At 31.9% G+C, this 26,324-nt stretch overlaps 4 protein-coding genes across 9 annotated transcripts; 2 read left to right on the top strand and 2 right to left on the bottom strand.

Annotated features, from left to right (window-relative positions):
• Positions 1-231: 231 nt before the first annotated feature.
• Positions 232-4,691, top strand: LOC107888942 (uncharacterized). Of its 6 annotated transcripts, none has more exons than XM_041077728.1 (7): positions 245-480; positions 572-682; positions 1,356-1,542; positions 1,648-1,706; positions 1,791-3,506; positions 3,614-3,758; positions 3,854-4,691. In XM_041077728.1, the coding sequence occupies exons 3-7, from the start codon at positions 1,422-1,424 to the stop codon at positions 4,501-4,503; spliced, it is 2,691 nt and encodes an 896-aa protein (XP_040933662.1). In that variant the 5' UTR covers positions 245-480; positions 572-682; positions 1,356-1,421; the 3' UTR covers positions 4,504-4,691. The 6 variants fall into 6 exon arrangements, with proteins under 6 accessions (XP_040933661.1, XP_040933663.1, XP_040933662.1 ...); XM_041077726.1 differs by having other exon boundaries at positions 597-682; XM_041077730.1 differs by having other exon boundaries at positions 247-480; positions 597-682; positions 3,623-3,758.
• Positions 4,692-5,011: 320 nt separating this feature from the next.
• Positions 5,012-10,242, bottom strand: LOC107888943 (AMSH-like ubiquitin thioesterase 3). The gene is given in 15 exon segments (XM_016813220.2): positions 5,012-5,411; positions 6,086-6,104; positions 6,107-6,137; positions 6,227-6,289; positions 6,924-6,998; positions 7,141-7,203; positions 7,314-7,403; positions 7,517-7,847; positions 8,036-8,082; positions 8,195-8,300; positions 8,668-8,744; positions 8,913-9,116; positions 9,217-9,292; positions 9,373-9,437; positions 9,954-10,242. Coding segments are annotated over 15 exon segments (1,521 nt in total). The 5' UTR covers positions 10,053-10,242; the 3' UTR covers positions 5,012-5,236.
• Positions 10,243-13,457: 3,215 nt separating this feature from the next.
• On the bottom strand, positions 13,458-16,114 carry LOC107888944 (putative pentatricopeptide repeat-containing protein At3g16890, mitochondrial). The gene has a single exon (XM_041077731.1). It carries the CDS (start codon positions 16,089-16,091, stop codon positions 14,052-14,054), a length of 2,040 nt encoding a protein of 679 aa, XP_040933665.1. The 5' UTR covers positions 16,092-16,114; the 3' UTR covers positions 13,458-14,051.
• Positions 16,115-20,954: 4,840 nt separating this feature from the next.
• On the top strand, positions 20,955-22,305 carry LOC107890248 ((S)-8-oxocitronellyl enol synthase). Its single transcript, XM_016814725.2, has one exon. The coding sequence runs from the start codon at positions 21,042-21,044 to the stop codon at positions 22,191-22,193; it is 1,152 nt and encodes a 383-aa protein (XP_016670214.2). The 5' UTR covers positions 20,955-21,041; the 3' UTR covers positions 22,194-22,305.
• Positions 22,306-26,324: the final 4,019 nt, after the last annotated feature.

Here is a 26,324-nt window from a genome sequence, read left to right on the forward strand (position 1 = left end):
TGATACCATGTTGCCCAATAACTTTGAAAAATAGGTTTTCTCTTGACGCGTGTACACCAGCACATCAGGTTGTACACAAAATAATAAAAACAGGGCTGTAACATTATGAAAAACCCAAGGACCACTCAAAAGTCTCCCGTTTGGAATTTTGAATCTCCAAAGAGACGTTACAAGCTTTTTTTAAATTTACCTCTTTTTATTATTAAATTAAAAAAACGATTTTATTATTCCTTATTTTTTTCAAAAATCAAAATCCGTGCTTATTGTCTATTTGAAACTACAAAAAACTCTCTGTTGTATCTCTCTGTCCCTTTCTCACATTCAAAGGAGGAGCCTTTCACTTTTGTTTGTCTCAAAAACATCCCCCAAAATTTAAGCTTAATAATCGCATATCAAAGTTTTAGTCTTTTCTTTATATTCAAGCTCAACCCAGAAAATTTTTTAGCTACATTCAAGTTGTTCTTCTTCATTGGTTTCAATGTAAGTTCTTTTTTTTCCTTCGTGTAAAGATTTGGCTTTTTGTTTTGGGGGTGTATTTTTTGATTTTATGTTTTCTTTTTCCTATTTTGAGTTGTTCACATGGATCTGTTTGGTAGCTGGGAAAATCAGAGAAAAGCGATATATGACTTAAAATTTTGAGTACAGTGTTCGTCTTGCAGCTTCAATGAAATTGAATTGCTTGGTACGTTGTAGAAGCAATCTATCATTTGATTTACTGATTGGGTTAAAACTGGGATCTAAGGTGTTTATTATATTAAAATGAGTCAATGCAGTTAGTGTCTAAGTTCTTTAATCCCCCATTAGTACTATAGATAAATGCAATATTGTGGGATCTTAGCTATTTAAATTTTAAACAGCAATGCTATTATAGTAAAGCATATGTGAAGATTTAGAGGGGAATTTCAAGATATCAATGTAGCATAGTTCCGACATTGTACCTGGAATTTGTGAGAATAGTTTAGTTCAAATGTTAAAGATTGAGCGCATTGTTATATAGATATATAAGAATGGTAACTATGGAATCAAGGATTTAGAGATGGTTTATTTACTTGTTTAATGTTCCTCGGTTTCGAGTTTGTTCAATGGTTTTTAGTTATTTGAAGTTTTGCAATGTGTATTGCTAGTATGATGTGAAATGATGATTGAGATACTGCATTTCACCATGTTTAACTTGATGCATTTTCGGACATCTTGAACTCGACTTAACGATGAACATCGAGCCTTTTGTTCGTCTAATTTAATATATTTCTCTAGGTTTTGTTCATCTTGTAGGAGTCTATGATATAGTGTTTGATTGTGTAAGAAATTCTATAATTTGTAACTGAATGGTTCGTTGTGTTTAACAATATCAACAGACGGATTTGATCGGTTGAATCGAGTTTGTATTTCTCAGTATAAGTTGATCTGTTTGGTTTCATACAATGGGGGTCGAAAAAGAAGGTTCAACGAATGGAGGAGGTTATGTAGGTGGATTCTTTCAGCTATTCGACTGGACTGCGAAATCTCGGAAGAAGCTATTCTCAAGCAAGTCGGATTTTCCAGGTATAACCACCTTCCCGGCGAATGCAAGGAAAAATTATGTTCTTGCATCATAATAGTTATGTCCTTTTGTCGTTGCTGATCGGTTTTATGTCTTCAAATTTTTAGAGCGTTCCAAACAGGGAAAGAGAAGTGATGGGAACATACCGATGACACGAATCCATTTGGTGAGAACATAGCAACAGGATATGAATTCAGGGTTGATCGTAATCTGAAACTGCTCTTACAATTGTTGTTTGTGATTATTTCAGATGGACGAGGATGAAATTGGAGCTGGGGCAAGCTTCAAAGGAAGTAGTGATTATAGTTGTGCATCTTCAGTTACGGATGATGATATGTATGGAGCTAAGGCCCCAAATGTAGTTGCTCGGCTTATGGGACTAGATTCGTTACCTACATCTTCCGAGCCATACTCCACCCCATTTTTCGACACTCAATCTCTTCGAGATGCTCATTTTCGAAGGAGAAACCTTAATTATCATCATAATGAGCAAATAGTTTATCCAGATGATCGGTTCAATAAGATGGAGGGCGGCCCTCCAAGGATCGTTGCAGAACTGAAACCTCAGAAGACAGTCAGCAAACCTATAGAGAAATTCCGAACCGAAAGTTTGCCTCCAAAGGCTGCTAAAACAATTCCAATTACACACCATAAACTTTTGTCTCCGATCAAGAGTCCGGGTTTTTTTCCTACTATGGATGCTGCTCATATAATGGAAGCAGCTGCGAGAATTATCGAGCCTGGTCCCCAAGTCATCACTAGAGCCAAAATGCCGCAGGTCGGATCGTCCTCAGTTCCCGTGAAAGTTCGTGATTTCAAAGAGAAAATGGAGGCTGCACAAAGAAAGCCTCCGGTTCGTTCTTCTTCAGTGCCTGTGAAAGTTAGAGACTTCAAAGAGAAATCTGAAACTGCACATAAAACAACCCGACTCGCTGAAATAACTCGGAAGCCAGTCGAGTCGAATGCTGTCAAGTTTCTTAAAGGACAATCGATGAACAAGAGCTGGAACGGATCAATAGACACACCAACGTTGCGGACTTCTGATACAGAGGAAATTTCTTCGGTTCTAAAGAGTGAGGGGAAATCTATTTCGCTTGCAATACAAGCAAAGTTCAATGTGCAGAAACGAGAAGGACTGAATTCAAGCAACCGCCGGAGTTTGTTAGGAACAAAAGATGAGAGTGAGGTTAAGTCAAACCAACACTTAAAGAGCCAACTAAGTTCTCGGAAGAGTTTGCATAAGAGATCTTCGTTGTACAATGTGCCAGGTGCACTCAGGCCAAACAATCAGAAGCAAAACTGTATAACTGATAAAGGAAAATTACCTTCAAAGCCAATAGGTTCCAACTTGCATAGTCGAAAAGTGCTGCCTACGGATTCTGCTTCAGGGCGACACAAAATGTCAGGTAAAACTGTTGGGAATTCCAAAACTGGATCGAGGAAGTTCAATATAGGTGCAACGGATAGTGAGCGAGGTCCATATTCTAGTACAAAGAACCTAAGGAAGAAAAGATCGATAGATAGAGATTCCAGTTTTCAGAAAAATCAGAATGTTGATAGTATGTTGGTGGAAAAAACCCGGAAGGAAGACCATGATGTTACTGAAAGAAGCCTCAACTGGGTCGAAGATAGTAAGAAGAAAGGCATGGATGTTGTCTCGTTCACATTCACTGCCCCACTTACTCGATCAATGGAGACATCTATGCAGATTGCAGAGGAAAATAACAGCAGTCGCATGGATAATCGGGGCAAGCGATTGTTGCTTGATACTGAGAGTATGAAGTTGTCTTCATTAGGATATAATGTGATAGGAGGAGATGCTTTAAGTGTGCTTTTGGAACAAAAGCTTCGCGAATTAAGCAATGCAGTCGAATCTTCCTGCAAGAAATCTCTCAACTCCGTATCAACTTCGATTTCAACATCATTTTCGCAACATCCAGGGCACACTCCGAAACACAAGTTTCAGGTAAAGGGCATTTTTCAATCGCTAACTCGAGTTTTCATTCTTTGTCTTGTAACACTGCTCGTATGGAGCAAAACTATTCCAAAAAATGATAATTAATGCTCATATAGAACATTCAGGGATTTGATGAAATGGATGAATGCAGTAGTAGTCATCTCGATGCTCGGCAACCTAGTCCAGTTTCTATCCTCGAAACTTCTTTTTCAACTGAAAGCTGCAACTCTTCGGATAGCATGGACAGTTACAGTATAGACGGTAAAGCTACCGACTTGTCCTATAAGTTTGTTATTAAATCCATGCTTTCAGTTTTCCTTAGCTATACTAATCTGTATCTATGATGCAACTTTCAGGAAGCAAGCGGTGTTCATCGGTTCAAACTCTGGAAGTTCTTCGGCTGAGTCCTTTAAAGAAGTTACGCACACTTGAAGCTGACACGGAGTTATCGGATTCAGCTTCTTCAATATCATATTCAGCTAGAAGTAATCATAATATCGTTGTTATGTCAGATCCTATGCTATCGAGCAACTGGGAACTAGAATATGTGAAGCTTATATTTAGTAATGTGGAATTAATGTTCAAGGACTTCGCCGTAGGTCGAGCTCGTAAAATTATAAACCCTCATCTTTTCGATCAGTTGGAAAGCCGAAGAGGAGTTGAAGAGGAGTCTAGGCTTGAACGTAAGGTATTATTTGATTCAGTCAGTGAATGTCTAGACTCGAGATGCAGGCAGTATGCAAGTGGGGGATGTCGAATATGGTCCAAAGGGATAGCGATAATGAGAAGAAACGAACGGTTAGCTGAAGAAGTTTACAAGGAGATCTCAAGGTGGAGAGCCATGGGGGACTGTATGGTCGATGAGCTCGTCGACGACGACATGAGCAGTCGATATGGAAAATGGCTGGACTTTGAAGTTGATGGCTTTGAACTTGGAGTAGACATTGAAGGACAAATCATGAATGATTTGGTTGATGAAATGGTTGCTGAAATGTTAATATTGTAATCACCCTTTCAGCTTTGTCACTCGAGATGTACAGTCGATGATCTCGTGTGGCAAGCGGTCGGGATGCATGAATGATAAGCCTTATGCATCGTGTTCGATATTTGCTAGGTCTAGGCTTGGCTTTAAACATTGATGGTGCAAATGTATTGTGGGAACGATGAGGATCAAATATTTGAAAGGATTTGGCTGCTGAATTCTTCAATGGATACACCAATGATGAGTTTGTGCGATCATGTTCGATATATCTTTTTCAAAGATTTGAAAGTAGGATATATCTATACTATTATTTGTGTGTAACCAAGTTAATATGACAAAACTGAATTGGTGTTATAAATCAACTCATCGTTAAATCAATCAATAAAATTATTAAAATATCCTTATATTTTAAAGTATATTATTACAAAAATACTATTATCTTTTATCTTTTCATATTTTTTAGTGAAATAAAACTATGATGGATTTGAAATTGTAAGTGCATAATTTATAAAGAAAAATGCGTAAAACTAAATGCAGTGAAAACATGTCCCATATTTGGTTCTAATTTAATCTCATTTCCATGCCATCTTAAACGACGCAGTCCCAAAATGACCAGTTCTTTTAAAGAAAGTACTAATATACATTGTAAAGCAAGGTAGGTTTATAATTCTTACAATATAATTCATGAAAATTCTGAGTGAGTATACGCTGTATTTGCACTGTGATTCTCTTCAGTTTGATTCAATACAATTTTACCTCACCGGAGATCAACAACGTCGAACTTTATCTTTGGGTTCATAAATACATGAGAGCAATGCTCATAGATTGGTGTTCCATCTAAAGGCTCCTCATGCGGATGAAATCCTCGTTGTTGACAATTACGAATGATGGACACACCGCCTGGATCGGACAGATGAAAGATACCATGTGGGCTGTAAACAGTTGCAAAAGCTTCGTTAGCAAGTAAAAGTATGCAAAAACCTCGTATATAACAGGAATTGTTCATAAGATTAAACCTAATCTAATCATTCTCAATATCATTAGCTTAGCAGAGAAAAAATTGTTTGCTTAGAAACACGAATATATCCCAGCCTTTACTACTTTCATCGGCTAGTAGAAATGAAATATTAATGATAGAATATGCTTCTGAGTAACGAGCAATTCAGCGAAAAGAATTGTTAATAGAATCTCGACAATCCATGTACTATAGTCAAAATAATCTCTGTACTATAGAACTGAGAAATTCAATTCTATTACGTTAGATACTAGGGCAAACAAGTAGAATCGACAATAATGTTAATGAAAAACTGTCTAAATGCTGATGTGGACTGTTGAAATCCGACAAACAATAATTAAATTACTTGGTCCTATAGTACAAGACTTAATTGCACTTTTTAACAATAGTATAGGGTTGCCTACATACTAAAAACAGAAAGAAAAAAGAAGTTTCTCCTTATTTCCCTGCAGCAAAATATATCGGCATCTCAAAACATGATCGCAATAGAAAACACTTGTCTAATAATGACATATTTGCATTTGCAAGTATAATACTGTCATATTTCATTGAATTCAATGACTTTATCATTAGGAGAAAATGAGAATCTACCTGGATGTATCGGTAGGGCCATAACAATTGCAATTGCTTCTGGTAACATAATCTAAAAATAATAATAAGAAAGAATTTTGTCAAAGAATTGTATAATATGTAATCATAAAGGAATGATTTGCACAGTAAGACTGGATTTACCTGATATGAGTAATGAGTGTGAAGATCAACCGATGACATGAAACAAGTCTGAGTTGGGTGTGTCTGAAAATTAAAAGAAAAAGAAAATTGCAAAGCATTTAAACTTTTTAGATGCGCGAAACCATTTGTCTGCAAAAGTGCACTCAGATGTTCAGATGCATTCTTATTTCTCCAGCATGAATCCAGCTTCATGAAGGAGATTAAGTGATGCACAGAATATCAGAACACCATATAATGCAAATCAGAGGATTAATGGAGATTGAAAAGCAAAATACAGACTCCAAAGAAGCACAAACCTCACCAAACTACATGTAGAAAATACTGAACTACATCAGTTAAAAAGCCCAGAAAGAAAATCAAATACAGGTAGTAAACTGATAACATGCTACAGTAACCTGGCTTTCATATATCTAGAATAGTATGTTACCCATTACAATTAAGTCAAGCTCAAGCAACCAACATTAGCTTTGTAAACCAGAATATCATGGGTTAACTTTAAAATAACATATTTACGTTTGCAAGATTGCAACAGTGGAGTAAACCAGAAATGATAATAGCATTAAATGAAATAGAATGCTTGATAAGTGAGCTTTTTGCATACCCATTGTCAAATGTATTCATTCAAAAAGAGTGCATAGAGGAAAAGAAAACTTGACTACACAAATATCCACAGTAAACTCAAGGCTTGTTAACTTACATGAATCCAACCCAGTGGAAACAGAGACAATTTATCTTGAACTTCAAAAATTTCTTCTTCATTTAATGTTGAACACTGAAAAGTAAAATAAATAAAAAATTTATTGCAAACGGTACTAAAATATATGGATACAATCATGGTTTAACACTTTTCTGTAAAAATACTATTAGTTCACAGGATTGTAAGAAAATATACTAGAAAGAACAAAAAGTCATACCGAATCTGAAGTGGACTCCTGCTTTGGGATTATAAGTGTGGTGATATGGAAAGCCCTGTTTTTCTAGTCACAAAATCAATAGTATAAATAACCTCCAGCAGAAACTTTGAAGCCCCTATTTCGCAACTCTCTCAAACAAAAATGCTATGAACTATAAGAACATAATTTCTCACCAATGATCCCGCTAGAACACCACATGTTTCCAAATTTTTTTCTGTATTTGACCGAGCTAGTCGTAAGAAATCCTCCATCATGCGTACTGGCTGCAAAATATGCCAAGAATTCAAATATAAATCAACAAGAAGACCAAAATCTGATGATTATTAAATTCCAGCAAGTAATAGGGAAGAACAAGAATTTGATACAGCAGACATACAACATGTAAATGCTGATATGAATTAGTGTTTGGCATTCCATCCTCAGATGGCTTTGCTGGACCAGGTCTTGGATCAGCCACTCTTGATGGAGGTATTGGAGTAAAGTCTTGCTGCACTTGAGCAAGAACAGGAGGAGGCAATGGTTGTTTGATACTGACAAACTGGAAAGGGTCCTCCTTTGCTTCGGTAATCAAAGGGTGACACGAACCCTCAGCAGGCTGTAACCATCGACCATCATCTAAGGAGAGCACTGACTCCATTGCAGAACCAACCTGTCCTGGATCACCATCTTTTACAGCCAAAGGACCGTATTGTCCAGCCTGATTTGGCCTATGATAAATTGTAACAGCAAATAGACAAATGTTAAAGCAGCCACATTGTAGGAACAAAACTAAAGCTCAACATATATTCTATCTTAATTTTCCAGAATATCTAAAGGAAAAGATCACATGATGATCGATAAATAGAAATGATTATCAGCTTAAAGACATATGATTAGAATTTCTGGAAAGTCCTACCCTGAATTTTCTGCAGGAACCAAGTCCATATTGCTTGGATATTGAACCTGCATTATATAGCAGAACCAATTATTTGATGCAGGTTTTGCAGTTAAGCATAAAAAGACATTATACAATCGGTAAGGAAAGAAGAAAGAGAGATAGCAGACAGAGGTTTACGTTTATCTCAGCACTAGGTCCAAGCCACTGGCCTCGTAGACCATTAGGACCAAGAAACGAGTGTCTAGACAATGTTTCTTTATTTGGAAGTGGTATATTGAGAGACCTGAACAGATCCAGGAATAATTAGAACATGTCAGCCTTAGGAAAAAGTTCTTCAATAATTCTTTTTTTACTACGACTTCGGATCTTCACGGCGACGAGTTAGATTCATGGACACAAACAAATATGGCAAAGTGCAAAGGCCAAAAAATCAAGATGATGCTGTAATGCAGAAGTAACACAATATAGAATCTATTGCATGGCCATGAATTTGACATCAATTAATCCCTTTTCCAATAGGTACCAGCTAAAGCACAGAGTTTAATTTTAATTGATCCAACCATACAACTGCTGATTTTTGGATTGCAAAGGTACAACTTTGAGGTTTCACAATTCAAATCATCATTAACAAGGGGGAAGACAGAACTTACAACTTCTGGAACTGGTTGTCAATTTGATTACGATCATTGTTATACTTCCATGAAGATTGAACAGCCATATTGGCAGGCTGCATCCAAATAAAATGGAAAACAGAGATATAATATTAGAAATTCTATTAAAAAGCACAAAAGCAAAAAAAAAGAAAACAAAATCGAATAACCATGAACACATAAACAAGGAAACAAGATATAAATAATTGCAACATTCCACCCTCCACTTATAAACAGATTAGTACCTGCTTAATATCCAAGTTCATACTAGATCCTTTATTTACATGGGGCCACTCCAAAGGTGATGTCTTCTCGGAGCCATAGGAAGTGGTTTTATAGCCATCAGGTTCAAGCAATTTAGCCCCTGCACGAGCTTTATTTAGTTCTTCAATTCTCCGGTGAACCTTTGGTTTCAAAGATTCAAGCTCATCAAGTACAGCTAAAAGCCTCTACAAATAAGAAGCATTACAACCAAAACATCATTAAATTCCATTTGAGCGGGCTCGCATCATACAGCAACAAGAACAGCAATAAACAATTAAGCCTCACCTTTCTATACATAGCCTTTTCTTTCTGAAGTGAAACATGGTAATCCCGATGAAATGGTATAGTTTCTGATACCAAACTGATAAAAAAAATTCCCAAATAAGCTTACACAAATTAATCTCATATTTTTTTATTCAATCAGAGCTACGCTTCACTCACCTTGAATATCTAAGTAGTATTATATACAAATCTACTATATTCTTTTCATCTCGGTAAATGCTTGCCTGAAAATTTAAAAATTAGTTTAAAAAACTTGTAATCTCCCAAACATTTAAAGCTAAAATAAATGAACTAAGTATTCCCTGTTACAAAATGAAGCTAATAAGCACTTAAATTACCAGCATTTTCAAATATTAAGATAAATAATTACGACAAATGAGCTAATCAAAGCATTAAACTATAAATTCAGTATCAATTAAAACTTTAAAATAAAAAACTGTACATATACCTAAAATTTCAAGCAAACATAAAAAAAACGAAGTATTAGCAAGGCAATGTCACAAATTGAAGCTAATATGCACTAAACTTACCAGCATTTTCAAATTTTAACTTAACTTGTCATGATAAATAAACTAATCAAAGCATTAAAACTATAAATTCGGTAGCAATTAAAACTACTTTTCAGGGGAAAAAAAGGTATGATTAAAACCAAGATTAAGCTAAAACTAAACATTAAGCGATAATAAATTCGTAACTATTAAGAAAAAAAGTAGGATTAGGGACAAAATTTCGATGGGAACCTGTTTGAGGAGATTATCGGCGATTCGGTAATAATAACGGAGAGGAATTCGATTATCGACTTCGACTCTACGAGCCATCGCATTAACGTCGATCTTCATTTTCTTCCTCTATTTCCTTAAACTTTTGTTTTCTCGTTCGCCGATTAAATGCCGTAGTGTTCCGATTCTGATCGAAGATGAAGTGTTTTGAACTTTGAACGTGTTAGCTAAGAAATTGAGATCGCAGAAAACTCTGTCGTTTTGAAAATAAAAATGGGAGAGGCTTTCTTTGATTTATGTCGACACGGGGTGGTCATAGCAGAACAGTTTAGCTTTTTTAAAAAACTGACCCAAATAAAATAATAATTTACAAAAATAATTCAAGTCTAAAATTTTGTACGAAAATGACCTATTTTCTATGGTGTACGTTGGCGTCGACGTTGGTGCCAGCATCACCCTCTATCATCCCGCAACCATTATACCATGATTACCTGATTCATAAAAAATATTTTTTTTTGTGTCGGTAGTGTGTTTGATAACATCATTATGTATTTTTTTCGAATAAATATTAAAAATATTGGTATTATGAGATTTTAAAATAAAAATAAAAAATATTTTAATAGATTTCGGTATTTACGTTGTTGGTACCAATTCAAATTTTAAAAAAAAAAGTATTTTAATTTTTTTGGTGCTGAGGTTCCTGTTGCCGGCACTAGTGTTAGAAATTATTTTCTTTTTGTCGACCTTCCTTTTGCCGACATCTATTAAAATATTTTTTTTAATCTCGAAATACCAGTATTTGTAATGTGTATATCAAAAAATATATAGCAGTGCTAGCGAACACAGTGCTAGCACCAAATAAATATTTTTTAAGGGGCCGAGCAATTATGGGGCAATGATTACCGGATTATGGAGGGTGGAGTTGATTGTGAGATGGCTCACATCAACCTACACTGTACTAAACAAGTTATTTTCATACGAGATTTTGCACCTAGGTCATTTTCATAAATAATCAACTTATTTGGGTTAGTTTTTTTAATAAAAAAAAAGCCGAACAATTTTTATATAAAATTTAAGTTAAATATTAAAAAGAGGTTAAAATTTGCTATCAGTCCTTGTACTTTGATAAAATTTAAGATTTTATCATTATACTTAAAAAGTTAAAAATTAACTCCTACTTTTCTAATTTAAAATTTTTAGTTCAATCATTAACATCTCATCAAATCTTAACTTGTATGGGGCGATGGTTAAAGCTCTTATCAGGCATCCATCTGACACGGGTTCAAACTAATATAGTCAATTCGTCATCAGTTTTGATTGCATCAGCTGGTGCGCATTGTTCTAGTAATAAACTGAAACAATTACTTTTTTTTCCGTACAGTATAAATTCCAATCCATATCGATTCGTTCCGACCAATTTCGGTTGCACCGGTTGAAACATTGTGCATCCGCCGGTGTATGAATAATGTTAAAAAATGGATAATTTTGTTGTGGATAATTTTGTTGGTTCATATATGTAATTTTTTTTTCCTTGTTACTTTAAATTTTAAAATAATGAGTATTTTATATAATCAATTAATATTTTTTATATTTAAAATTATTTAATCTAATTCATTTGATATATTCAATTATTTTATATATTAAATATTTTTTAAAAATATCGATAAATCCAAAATGGTATATTGAAATAAAATTATACCAGTATGTATCAATTTCAATAGAAAAATGATGCACCCACTAGTGTGGTACTGACTACCTTGATTCAAACTGTGTGACCATCCCCACCTCAATATTGTATCAAAAAGAAATCTTGTTAAAATCTATCAATTTGGCATGTTTGATTAAGTTGCATTATATAATGTGACATATAATTGACAAAAAATAAACATGTTAGGTTGACAAATTTAGACGGAAACTATCAACAAAGATAATGGCTTAACTAATGTTTGTAAAGTTGAAAAAGTAGAGAACTGAATTTTTAACTTTAAAGTACATGAATTATTTCTTAAATTTTATAAAAGTTTAGGGACTAATAAAATACTTTTTTTGTACAACTCACGTATAATTAGGAGAGCAATTGGTTTAATCAGTCAATTTTTCGATTAATTAGCCTTAGCCATTGTGTTGGGTTTAGGTTATTTGGTTGAGTTTATATAGATATATATATTTGTTATATATTATAAAATATAAATATATTTTAAATAATTTAAAATTAATACAAAAAAAAGTCTATTTTTTCGGCCAATTCAAATTCAAGATTCGAAAATCAATAACTGACCAAATTAACCGATTAAATTAAAGTAAAAAACAACCAATCCGGCTCACTCGACTAAAACAAAATTTGAAAAACCGAATGGGTCAAAATTTGGAGTTAAAACTGAAAAATGTTCCCCCTTAACTGATAGTAGGAGCAAATCACTGTGAATACACCCACATACCACAAACAGTCAACCCTGCACTACAACTTGAACCCATGACATAAATTGTAAAATAACTGATAGTAGGAGTTACATTTAAGTAAGACGAGTTCAGATGAGATTAAGGAACTCCCTTCGAATTTAAAAATAGAGTGAAAAGCTAAAGTTTAAATAAATTTCGAAATAAAATGAGTTCAAATACATATAAATAAATTTAGAGTTAGAGTGAGCAAACAACGATCCTGTCTTTCTCCATTGGATTTTAAATATATTCAAGAATCAAATTCAACTCATATAAATCAAGTCTATTAGAATTTATATTTGATAAAAAAAATTAAATATTTTTATTCAACTTAAATTATAAAATATAAAAATATTAGTATAAAATAATTTTATAATATTATTAATGAGTAATACTTAAGGTAGTCAGTACTGCACAGGTGGGTGCATCGTTTTTCCGTTAGAATTGATACATATTGGTATCAGTTTGTTTCGGTGTACTGTTTTAGATTTACCAATGTTTTTGAAAATATTTAATATATTAAATGAATTAGATTTAAATAATTTTAAATATAAAAATATTAATTGATTATATAAAATAGTCATCAAGAAACTTTATGAATAAAATTTTATCATTTAACAAAAATTAAAATAAACAAGAAAAAAAATCCCACACATTAAACCACAAAATTATTTTAAAAAATCTATAATAAAATCATCCCGTACTAATATATAAAATGAAAAAAGTTGTGTTGGTGAAGCTTTTAGAAATTGTGTTTTATTTTTCTTTAATTTGTTTGTTATATAAATTATTTATTAATTTAAAGTTTTTCCTTTTTAAAATTGGTTAATAAAAAATTTAAAGTAGATAAAAACAATAATTTCATCTATTTTTTAATATTATTGGTGCACAACGTTCCTGGTTAGAAGGAAGAGAGGATTAAAATAAATTTATAGGAGGAGGAAAAAGAGAAATAATCGTTGCTAATGCACCACTGAAACTGACTAAATTAGTAATACCATGACAATTGTCAATAAAATCCACATTTGTGAAGGAAATTATAGAATTCAACTTTTGATACACATCACCAACAGGCAATTTCTGAAATTTAATCCCCCCAACGACCGATAGTCAATCTGAGTTTTATTATTAACAAACTTGATAAACACAGTGAATCCTCTTCAAATAAATCATATTTCTTCTGAATAGCTTCTTGGGATGACCTTTTATTACACTACTCGTAGTACAATAATAGGCTTTAATTATAAGAAAGCTTAAAATGCAGAACAATTCATTTCTGTAAGCACTTGTAAAAGCATAAACCATGTAAATTCTCAGGGGAAGATTACAGCTGCTGCATGCAACTACCTTCAAACCCAAAGCCCCCCTTATTCTGGTCCGGAATTTCAGCTAATATGTGGCAAAATTTCAATCTTTGAAAATAATCTGGGAGCAGAGGGTGCCAAGTGAAGTTCATTGCTTGATTTTTCTAGCAACTGAACTGGCGCATCCAGCCAGATAATAAGTGCAACATCTTGAGCAGATAGTATGGCATAAATGAACAGGTAGACCACCTGATGTTCCGTTGCATTGCAAAGTTAAAAATCTCGACAACGGTATTGAGGTAGCTTGAGAACCACAGGTTAATCTGTCTGCACTTCTCAGCCTAAACCCCAACGATTTCATTTAAATAACCAAATCCTAAAGCCCGGGAATCAAGTTTAACTTAGTACCCCTTTGGTTGCATCGTTTTACAATATTCCGAGCATCTTCCAAGCGACCCTTCCAGACTAAAGACTCCAAAACTAAATTGCATGTGTAGGGATCGGGGAAACAACCTTTAGCTTCCATCAAGTGAAACATCCCAATGGCTTCATCAAATCTTTCAGATTCACAAAACGCCTTAATAAAAGTGCCATAGGTATATTTGTCGGGATCCAACCCCAACGTCAACATGGTGACTAAAAGCTTTTTTGCTTTCTCGATCTTCTTCATTCTACAAAAACTTTGAATGAGAGCATTGAAAGAGAAAACATCAGCACTTATTCCAGCTGCCTGCATTTTTCTTACAAGTTTCATTGCTCTAGCAACATCCCCGATTACGCATAAAGAACGAATCAATATATTGTATGTAACATCGTTAGGGGTGACATTCCACCAATACATTTCCGTAAAACAGTCAAAAGCATCATCAATCATTTGTGCTCGACAAAGTCCATCAATTAGTGAACTAAATGTGAAAATATCAGGATCAAAACCAAATTCTAGAAGCAATACCAGAAATTTCCTAGCATCATGTACTTGTCCAATCTTACAATGCCCACCAATAAGGGTATTGAAAGTAACAAGAGTCGGAGCTATACCTCGAAAGCACATCTCGTTAAAAGTCTCCCTTGCCTTGTCCATCATACTAGCTTTGCAAAAGCAATCGATCACCATGTTATACGAAATAACAGTGGATAACAACCCACCCTTAGTCATCTGGTCAAAATATCGATCACCCTCAACACATTTCCCTACACTATACAAGGCTTGCATAAGTGCAAGATATGTATTAAACCCTGGTTTCAAACCTCGCTCTATATAGCTATCCAAAATTTGACATGTTTCATTGAGATTGAATCCCTTTATCAAACATGTCATTGTAAGGTTAAATGTTGAATTATCAGGCATGTAGCCTCTCCCCGAAAGTTTATTCATAAACAATGCTGCTTCCGTAGCCATATGGTGATTCGAAAGACAAAACAGTAGAGTATCACAAGCCAATCTCTGCATCATAGGCTCCTTCTCCAAGAACATTATCAACAACTCGAATGCCTTTCGTGGAGCCACACAACGGAAAACCCCATGAATCAACGATCTCACGGTGGCTTCATTAGGAAACACATTCCTTTTCTTCATCGTCTCAATGAGTCTAAACGCATCATTGACCTTCCTTGCATTACAGTACCCATCAATTAAGATGGTATAAGTATACACATTCGGTGAGTATCCGAAACCTTCCATCTGCTTAACTAACCGAACTGCCTCATCGATGACACCGGCTTTACAAACACCATGAATGAGAATATTGTATGTAAACCTATCTGGTTTACAGTTATCAGCTGACATTTGTTGGAACTTCAAATAAGCTAAATCAAGTGAATTGGATTTTATTAACGCATCAATCACGGCATTATACAATCTAGTGCTAGGATTAACACCCAAAAATGAAATCTGCCCAAATATCTCAGCACAATACTTAGCTAATCCTAATCTTCCCCAACTACCAATCAAAACACAAATCAAATCTTCAGTGAAACTAAGGCCTGAATTCCTAATATGATTAACCAGTTCAACAGATAACAAAACCGGACCTTTTTTATAAAGGGCATTAGCTAAAGCAGTCTTAACCGATGGATTCTTTGCAAATAGAGGGTCGATATTGGAAACCCAGATATAAAATCTCAAAGGGAACAATGGGTTTTCTTGATTTTGAAAAAAACTGATCACGAACTGAGGATTCAAAATGAGTCTCTTGGCTTTTAACTCGTGGTTAAGCAACAAAAACCAATCGTTTCTAGAAAGAAACTGGGAAATGCAATGATAATTAATCGGAGAGTTACCTTTTGAAGGTGAGGGAGAAGCAGGATTGGTGAATTTGAGTGGGATTTGAGGCGAAGTTGGAGTGTTTTGGGGGGGTTTTGTGAGGTTTTGGAGTGAAGGTTTTGACCTCGAAGCTAAAGAGGAAAGCCTTCTCATGTGTCCCCTCTGCAATAAACTGGCTAGCGACCAAATGAAGCCCAGGTTTTTGGTTTTTGTTACGGAAGGAAAAAGGTTTACCAAACGAAGCCGTTTTGGTAATACACAATAAAACAGGGGTGGTTAAAGAATTGGACCGGGTGGGCTACCCAATCCGAGATGGGCTTGAATTAGTATTTAAATTTCCAATACAGTCAATTCTATTTACCATAAATTTCCTATCGCGAATATTTTATAAAATAAAAAAATATAATAATTATGGTTAAAAAAATAGGTATTAAATAAAAAAATTTAAAAGATATATAGCAGTTGTATGCATTATTGCTTTTATAGATATTTTATTTTACATTCTTTCACATGATAAATTATAAAGTTCATAAATCTAACATGTTCAATTAATCAATTTGATATATCAAATTAAATTAATTAATTAATCATGAGTTATTAAATTCAAGTAATCAATTTATAAGTTTATAATATTCTAAATTCATAATAGAATATTTAATTAGAAAATTATGCCGATTGAGTCTTAGCTCGACTGGCATGGGCATTATTATCAATGCAAGGGGATGTGAGTTTGAGTGCGCTAAAACGTATTATCCTCCTATTTATGGATTGGAGAGGGGCTATGGGTAGTTCTAGGCATTGTCTAAAAAGAGTAGATATGATCAGAATCTAAAATGAGATTGTTCATTAAATGATATAGCTATAATTTTACTTAAAATTTTACACAATATGTTGTTATAGAGAACTAATTTAATAAAAAATATACTTCATAACTCTGGTTGTTGTTTTTATAAGTGAAAAATTTTTATAGGTTGTTAAAATAAAACATAAGTTATCAGTTCTACTAGGAACTTGACTGTTTATAACAAGTGATTGTTATAAAAAGGGTAGATTGTTATTAATTTCTTAAGACTTGTTTTTTTTATGAGTAACCTACACCAATAGTGACTAAACTATTAGTAAATTTACATTTTAGACATTCAAGTTTAAATTGCTATTGATCAAATGATTCCATTAAATGGATGGATGGTTTCACGGTGCCATCTGCTTTTGAAGTTTGGCCATTCAATTCAGATGGTGACTTAGCACACATTTTTTTAAGGCACAAAAGAGAACCACTTTTCTATTTTTATAGCATTTGTGCTCTTTCTCCATGAAATTGGAATCTTATTACTAATCCTGTTACAGCTTCTATCTATTCTCCAAAACAAGCTAATCCTTCTATTGTTGGTGCAAGGTCTTCCTCTTATTCACATATCTCGCCTAATTTAGCGCAAGATATGGACATCACTTCCATACTTAATGAGTCTCGTGTTAGAAAATATGGACATCACATATATAATAAGGGTAATTACATGTTATTATTATTATCATGATAGGATAGCTCAAATTAAAAGTGATCTAATTTGATTAAAATTTTATTAGGCTTTAATTATTAAATAAAGTATGGGTCAAATATGTGTAGATGCTCTAGTAATTTAATTCTAATCAAATTCTGATTAATGATGGGCTAATTAGAATTTGATTAGAACTAATATGCCAATGTTATAATTATTAGGGTTGTGGTCCCTAAATTATACACAATATATCTTTTCTAGCATCCCATTATTAGGAAAGAGAGAGCAAGTATTCTCTGAATTTCTTGTGTGCTAATTTGGAAGATCAAATCCTCAAGATCAGGTAAAACTTTAAGGAATTCATGGATTCAGGTACACTTTCGCATCTAGTTTTGTTCTTGATTTATTCTTAATGATTTGACATGATAGATCTTAGTTTATTAAGTTTTATTTTAGATTTATTTTACAAATCTAGCAAGTGGTATCAGAGCTTTGTCATGTTGAATCATTGAGAATAAATTATTTCTTTATTATTTTTGGATTGATTCGTTTTTCTTTTTTAATTTTATGGATTTGATAATTTAATTATATATTACGCTGAATCTTTGAGATTCCTGATAATTTTTTGAGTTTTGATTCTTTAAATAAAGTTTTAAGGTTTTATAAATATAATCTAATTTAATATTTGCATATGCTATTCAAAAGATGAAGGTTTGTTTATTTATTTATAATCAATTGATAAAAATTAATGGAATATTTATGGTTAAATTTTCTGTTTGTGGTTAAATATTTATGGAATAATCATCTTTTGTCTTTATTCATGATGAATTATAATCACCATTGAATTGAATTCATATATACGAATGATTATTTTTGGTTTCTGTTATAATTATTTTATATAAGTTTTAGTCCTTATGGAACCCGAATAAAATTAAAATATTTAAGATTTTTTTTAAATATGGTGGCTATGAATTTTCATAAGTAGTTGCTCATATAAAGGCTTTTATATAATTTGTGATTCTTTTTATAATTAGTGGTTATGAATTTTTTTTAAGAATGTGCGTATAAAAAAAAGTTTTGTGATAATGTATTTAGTCATGAATATAAATTTGAGTTTACATGAAATATGTAAGGCAAGCCAGTAGTAATTTTATATTATTATAATTGTGTATATATTATGTGTGTATATATATTATATGCATATCAATGATTTTGAGGATTAATGAATGATTATAGTTTGTTTGAATAGGTGTTTATAATCATTATTTAATAAGATATCTTTTATGGTTTAATTGGTGAAATTAAGTTTTGATGGATATCGTTGAAGTTGTTTTTTTTTTTGTTATGGTTATATATTCCATTTTATGGGTGTTTCGGTACAAATTCATGTCAACTATATACATATTTAAATATTTTGGTTTTAAGTTTGGTTCTATAATTTTAGGTTTTGGCATCTTATGGTTCCAAATATTTAGTTAAATTATGATGATATGGTTTATTGTATGAATTGTGGGATATGCTAACTATTATGATTTTATTTTTTTGAGATTTATTGGCTTGAAAATATTTCTCAAGTATTCATGTAAATATCTGCTTAATCATAAATACAACTTTGGATTTATATGGTAAATTCAGAGTAAGTTTTTCAATTTGATTATGAATACATGCATATGCGTGAATTGCTTTGGTGTTTTTATCCATACCAAAATTATGTATACATGTGCTTGTTAATTGTTTGACTTTGAACCACTACATCATTTTTGTTTGGTTTTGATATATATGGTTTTGAAACAAAAAAGAAAAAAGAAATAGTCAAAAATTAAGGTTTTTAGTTTTTTTTATTGCATTATTAAGACAATCTTATTTTGAGTTATTTCAGAGTCTATAAAGCAATAAAAAAAATAGTATTGACATTTGACTATTGGGGAATTTGAATATTAGTATGTTTATATATATTTTAAAATAACTTAATTAAAGCAATAAGTCACCAAAGTGATTTTTTTGTGCAAATTATTTTGTTTTAAAAAATAAAATTTTTTGTGCATGTAACTTAATATTGATATTGATCGGCCCAAATGAAGGTTAATAATATTACATGTGCAAGTATGGTGATAAACATGTGATGATTATTCGGTTTTACATGTCTAAAATAGACATTTTATTTTTCAAAAATATTTTTTGACTGGAATACTAAACACTCAAATTTTAAACCAAACTTTTCAAAAGCACTTTTCAAAAGTATTACCAAATTAGCCCTAAATCATTAATTTTTTTTTCTCTCTCATAATGAAATCATTTCAAGGTATTTTATATTTATATAAATGTTAATATATTAATATTTTACATTAAATAAGTTTTGATACATTTGTATATTTATACTATTTTTCTTCATATTGTATTATATTTATATACTTTTTTTATTATCTATACTTTATAATTTTAATTGAGTTGGTGTTATAGTTTAATTAGATATTAACTCAGTTGAAAAAAAAAACGAAAATATCTTCATTTTATAAAGTAAATTGTATTATTTTGAAGGTGCTTTGTCATTTTATATTTTTTATTTATAAAGATAAATGTACTTAATAGCATTTGAATCCACATCTCTTCAATTTATCACATTTGTACCTTATCATTCAACCAAAATTTTGTTTATTATTTATATTAATTTTTTTTATAAATTTTACTCGTATTATGAATATGCCATAATCTAGATATACGAATTTTAATAATATCATGATAAACAGTTGGAGTGCATTTAATATATTTAATTTGATATATTTCTTTATTTAATTTTGTATTTACCCATTTATATTATTATGTGTACGTTTTATTTTTTATATTTTTATAAATCAATAAAAAGTTGTATAGTTGGATTTAAACATAAAACACTAATAATTTTAAACTTTTAATTTTATCATTTTAACCAAAACTTCAATTACTTCATACATATATTTTTAATAAATATATTTATTACATAAAAAAAATTTCATCCATATTTATAATCTACCGTGTATATATGTCATAAGTGATGCATTTGCTTTAAGTGCCTGAAAATCATTTTCAAGCCCATAAATCACAATCAAGTTCCGTCTTGAAAGAAAATTATCATATCACCAAATAAATTTTAAAATTATATATAAAATAATTAAATAAAAAAATTCATATTTATTTATTTTAGTGATATGATATCCATGTAATAACTCAAGTTAACAATAAATTAATTTTTAAAAAATTTAAAAATAAGTAAATTGTCGTTATATTAAATTAGACATTTCTGCACGGAAGAAAAAAAACGTCTACTTTTCTCCAACTTCCTGCCAACTTTGTTTACAATATTTTGTCCCATTATTAATCCAATAATCCTATTAATATCTAAACGCGGCTCTAAAATGTAAAATTATTATTTAGATTTTTAATTTTTTTAAAAAATTTAAATTAATAAAAGTAAAATTATATTTAATTTTTTTTAAAATTATAAAAATATAGAATATAACAAAAATTTGTTCTCGCCCCTATTGATATCCCTGTTCTCTCTTCATCCATAATTAAGTTGTTTACTCCAACATCCAGAACTGTTCCCAAGCTGTCCCTTAAAGCTTCCAACATGGAGAAAACAGTTGCTAATTCCCAGGAACCCTTTGTTGCACTCATCGTCGGCGTCAGTGGCATGGCGGGGCTGAGCTTAGCGGAAGCCTTGAAGAGCCCCAATGCCCTTGGCGGTCCCTGGAAAGTTTACGGCTCAGCTTTACGTCCTATGCCAACCTGGTTCCCCTCTTCCGTCCTCGATAAATACATCGCTTTTGACGCCACCGACGCCGGCGACACCGCTGGTAAGCTTGTTACGGTCTCCGGTGAAGTCACCCATGTTTTTTGGGTGGCAATCCAAGTTCGTGAAAGTGAAGAAGTAAACGTTACGGTTAATGCAACTATGTTATCCAATGTTCTCAACGTGCTGAAAGGCGGCCCCAACGGTGGCGGTGGTACAAGGCTTAGCCACGTCACGGTTCAAACAGGTACCCAACATTACATGGGTCCGATACATAATCCATCGGAGTCAGGACATGGTTACTTACCTCATGAACCACCGTTTGTGGAGGATTTGCCCCGGTTGCCTTACCCCAACTTCTACTACGCCCTAGAAGACCTTATTGAATCATACGCACCACAGTTGACCTACTCCGTGCACCGTTCGTCGATCATAATAGGCGTGTCGTCGAGAAGCGTGTACAACGCGCTACTTACATTAGCGGCGTACGCATTGATATGTCAACACGAGGGCTTACTATTTCGGTATCCGGGTACTCAGTACACATGGGAGCATTTTTGTGACATGTCCGATGCACGTGTGCTCGCCGAGCAGCATATATGGGCCGCAGTGACTCCCAGTGCCAAGAACCAAGCCTTTAATTGCACTAATGGCGATATGTTCACTTGGAAAAAATTATGGATAAAGTTGTGTGACATATTCGATCTCAAATTTATCCCATTTGTGGAGTCGGAGAAGATCGATATTGTTGAGTTTATGGCGGATAAAAGCAAAGTTTGGGATGAAATAGTGGAAAAACATGGATTATATAAGACGAAATTGGAAGAAATTACATGTGCAGCAGCTCTTAGAAATGTGTTACATTTTGGGTTTCAACATGTTTGTAGTATGAACAAGAGTAGAGAAAATGGGTTCCTTGGGTATGCAGATACCCTTAAAAGTATTCCAATGCGGGTTGACAGATTGAGAGATATGAAGATTATACCTTAATTTCTTTGTATTTTGATGTTAGAATTAGGGATAGTTTACCATTCATGTTTTTAGAAATTCCTTTTAAAAAGTTTGATGTATGCTTTTTAGAAAATAAAATATTTATTTTAGATATGATGTTATAGGGTAGAAAAAATATATTTAAAAGACATTTAAATTTGTTAATATTATAATAATATGGAATGCATAAACTTAAATTATTAAAAATAAATTATTAAGTAATTAATATTATGATATAGGTAATACATGTAATATATAAACTTAAAATCGTTAATACTATAATATATTAAATATATAATTTTAAGTTATAATTAATTACAATAAAAATTATAATTAATCCAAATATAAAGTATTATCATTTTCACGTGTTATTATTAGTACGATGTTAAATTATTATTATTTTTGTATTAACAAATATTCAACTTAAAATTTAGTACAAATATAATAAAATAATTTATGGTAACTCACTATTAATATTTTAGTATATAAAATATAAATTTTAAATTTTAAAACTAATATAAATTATTTGTAAAATTTAATTTAAATAAATAAATCATATTTATTTTTTATAGTTAACATAAATGAAAGGTAAATTTATAGTTTAGCACCAAACTTGCTTTTGAAAAGTCAAAAGCTACAATTTTTAGCGTTTTAAGTTGACTTGAAAAGCTACTAATGCTTTTGTAAAAAAAAGTTGGCTTGACTTGAAAAACACTTTTGAAACTTAATGGTAAATAAAGGTTTAATTTATTAAATTTTCTTAGTTCTTATTACAAATATCGGTTCATGTGGTCGAGAAGTGATGTTTTAAATTTTAATATATGTAATATTTTCTTGTTCTAATGTTATATGTGTTGTGATTTTATGCATTTAATATTTAATTAATTTTTTAAATATTTTATTTTTAATTATAATAATTAACAAAAAATAATATTTATTATTTGAATTTTTAGTATAATTAAAATATATAGCTTATTAATTCTCATATTATAACTAAAATTTTTTCAGTAAATAATTAAAAATATTTTTAACATATCCAACATACAATATAATTTTACTTTGTGTAATTAATGTAAAGCAACATTATTCAATATAATAACTAATTAACATAATTAAATCTAATAGTAATAAAAGGATAATTAAGATGTTTAGAATTCTATTCAAGTAATAACTTTTTGTTTTTTTATAATGATAGAATGAGCACAACTTTTCTTTACGTCAAAAATTTTTAACTAATAATTGTAAATAATAATTATCATAACCTTTTCTGCTTAGAGTTATATTGAAATAATAACTTCATTTTAAAATTAGCACAATTTTTGTAAAATAATAATTGTAATTTAAATTCTATTTATTTTTAAATGTATAATTATCACAACCTTTATTTTATTTCAAATTTTTATCTAATAAATCTAAATTAAATATTATAATTATTTTTAAATGTGAATTTAGTAATATGATGGAAAATGAAGTATATCCTCATCAGTTCAAAAGTTTTTCCATACTCGTGATTTTATATATTATTGACACATTTGAAGGCAATGAAAGTTTATGTGGTTGTTTTTGTTGTTGAAACAGTTGCCACAACTTCATATATTGTTTCATTGTCAACCTCGCCTATTTTCAAGTTGACAAATTTTAGGAGAAAAACATTGGACTCTCTCTTTTTGAAGATATTTGAATGTGTTAAAGCTCAAAACATAAAGACCAATTGAGCTGAAATCGAAGACTTTAAGGTTGGTTCTTGCAGATCAAGTAAAGTCACATTCTATAGTTGAAGATATTGGATTACAGCGAGACTCTTATGGAATTATTTTTAGCTTTACTTTATAGAAAAGTGATTAAACTATAAATCTTATGTAAGTAAAACTTAAGTAGTATATAAACTCAAGTTTTGTCTAGATTAAAATGAATAGAGAGAGAACGAGAGTTTGAGAGAGCACAAATTTGTTCAAGTTAGGAACATGTATGTTGTATTGTTTTTATAAGTAAGAGAGTCTCTGGGATTGTACGAATAAGCCTTTGACAGGGAATCTTAATGCGAGAGTGATCTAGTCTTTGTACAATGGTGAGGTAACTAAATTGGTGAAAGTTAGACCGGTGTTAGTGTAACACCCCTAACCCCTATCGGTTGCCAGAATAGGGCTATGGAGCATTACTCGACTTTACAGATTAATTACAAACATTTCACAACCTTTATTATTCATATCAATAATCAATTATAAAACACTCATATTGTTCATTAGATGGGCCCTTGAGGCTCGATATACACTTTAGAAGTGAATTGGGACTAAATCGAACACTCAAGAAATATTTCCTAAAATCTCAAAATTTTTCTTAGGAGCAGGAGACACGGCCAGGAGACACGCTCGTGTCTTAGGCCATGTGGGCATTCGATGTAAGACACACAGTCGTGTCCCAGCTCGTGTAACTCTCTGACTTGTGTCACACGACGAACCACACGCTTGTGTGCTAGGGCATGTACAAAGTGCAGGGGTCACACGGCCAAGCCACACGCCCGTGTGCTAGGTCGTGTGCAAAAACCTGGGCATTCTATTTTGAATTTTCAAGGTGCAGGGGACATACGACCAAATCATATGCCCATGTGCCAGGCCGTATGTCACACACGGATGAGGCACAAGCCCATGTCTCTATCCGTGTGGACAAAAATAGGTCATTTTAAGGCCATTTTTCTCACCCTTTTTAATATCATTCTGCACACAACATTGATATACTCTAATACATTCCAATCAAGCAACCAATACAAGCCAAAAATCATGTTTAAACATAATATGTAATCACAAGACTCATTTGCATAAACTTACCATAATAACTCCATTCCTTGATTACTAAAAACTACTACTAAATACATACATAAAAACATATACTTATGAATCATTCACAGCCATGTTTCAATTTTAACTATTTTTTAAACTAACCCTATACATGCCATATAAACCATAAGGTATTTAACAAAATCTACCGGAGTAATTTGGATAGTGTTGTCCAATGTGTTGATCCGATTCTCCAAACTTGTTGAAAATCTACAAAGAGCATTCAATGACACAGGTAAACTTAATGAAGCTTAGTAAGTTCATAGGCTTAAAATAAAAATCTTACCGATCATATTATAACATATATATAATTAAACAAGCATTTCATTAACAATTCCTGCCATTCACAACTTCAAATGATGAATTCACTTGATTAAGCTCAATATCAATAACTACCTAAATTCTATCACATTAGTACCACATTACACTTACGAATCTTTGTCAAATTAGAGAGTGTCTTACGAATTTGAGTACATCGTTTTATTGATGCCATAGTCCAACTATGGTCTTACACATATATTGCCATGACCCTGCCATGGTCTTACATTTGTAGTGCCATAACCCAGTTATGGTCTTATCATTAGGATGTCATAGCCCAGCTATGGTCTTACACATATATTTACTACCATGGTCCAACCATGGTCTTACGTTAACGGTGCCATAACTCAGTTATGGTCATTTCACTAAAATGCTATAGCCCAACTATGGTCTTACATTTAAATATTGCCATGGTCCAACCATGGGCTTATCCGTCAATTTATCTTCTATCACGAAATGGTCGTATTCAATCCTGCGTTCCACTTAATTTGAACTTTCAATTCAATTTTCATATTTTTACAATAATCATATTTCAATAACAAAAATTATGAAATAATACATTATATCATTCCTAAATTAACAATTAATCATGAAATTTCAACCATATAAACTTATATGGGTAGTTTGTAAAGGTTGTAGAAATTAAGGGACTAATCTGTTAATTTCTCTTTTCTGCATTTGTCTTCAGATTCTTGATCTATAATGTAAAATTATTCATTCATTAGCATCTAATTCACTTCATAATTTATGCCCTTCAATTTTTAAAATAACATATTTACCTCAACTTTTACAGTTTTTACAATTTAGTCCCTGATCAATTAACCCATCAATTGAGATAATTTTTCTAAATTAACACTTTACCTAATTATTATAGGCTATTTCACATTCTTTGACATTCTGAATTTCATGCCAAACCCTAAGATATAATCTTTTTCACAATTAGGTCCTAAAATCAATATCTATCAAAATTACTTAATAA

This window comes from Gossypium hirsutum, chromosome A09 (genome assembly GCF_007990345.1).
Source record: "Gossypium hirsutum isolate 1008001.06 chromosome A09, Gossypium_hirsutum_v2.1, whole genome shotgun sequence".
In the NCBI taxonomy this organism is placed as follows: Eukaryota; Viridiplantae; Streptophyta; class Magnoliopsida; order Malvales; family Malvaceae; genus Gossypium; species Gossypium hirsutum.

Bases quoted from the DNA above. Each gene is read 5' to 3' on its own strand.
- LOC107888942 (XM_041077727.1), top strand. From the start codon at position 1,422: ATGGGGGTCGAAAAAGAAGGTTCAACGAATGGAGGAGGTTATGTAGGT. The intron at 1,543-1,647 runs GTATAACCACCT...TCAAATTTTTAG, and splicing joins AAGCAAGTCGGATTTTCCAG to AGCGTTCCAAACAGGGAAAG. The intron at 3,759-3,853 runs GTAAAGCTACCG...TGCAACTTTCAG, and splicing joins GGACAGTTACAGTATAGACG to GAAGCAAGCGGTGTTCATCG.
- LOC107888944 (XM_041077731.1), bottom strand. From the start codon at position 16,091: ATGAGAAGGCTTTCCTCTTTAGCTTCGAGGTCAAAACCTTCACTCCAA.
- LOC107890248 (XM_016814725.2), top strand. From the start codon at position 21,042: ATGGAGAAAACAGTTGCTAATTCCCAGGAACCCTTTGTTGCACTCATC.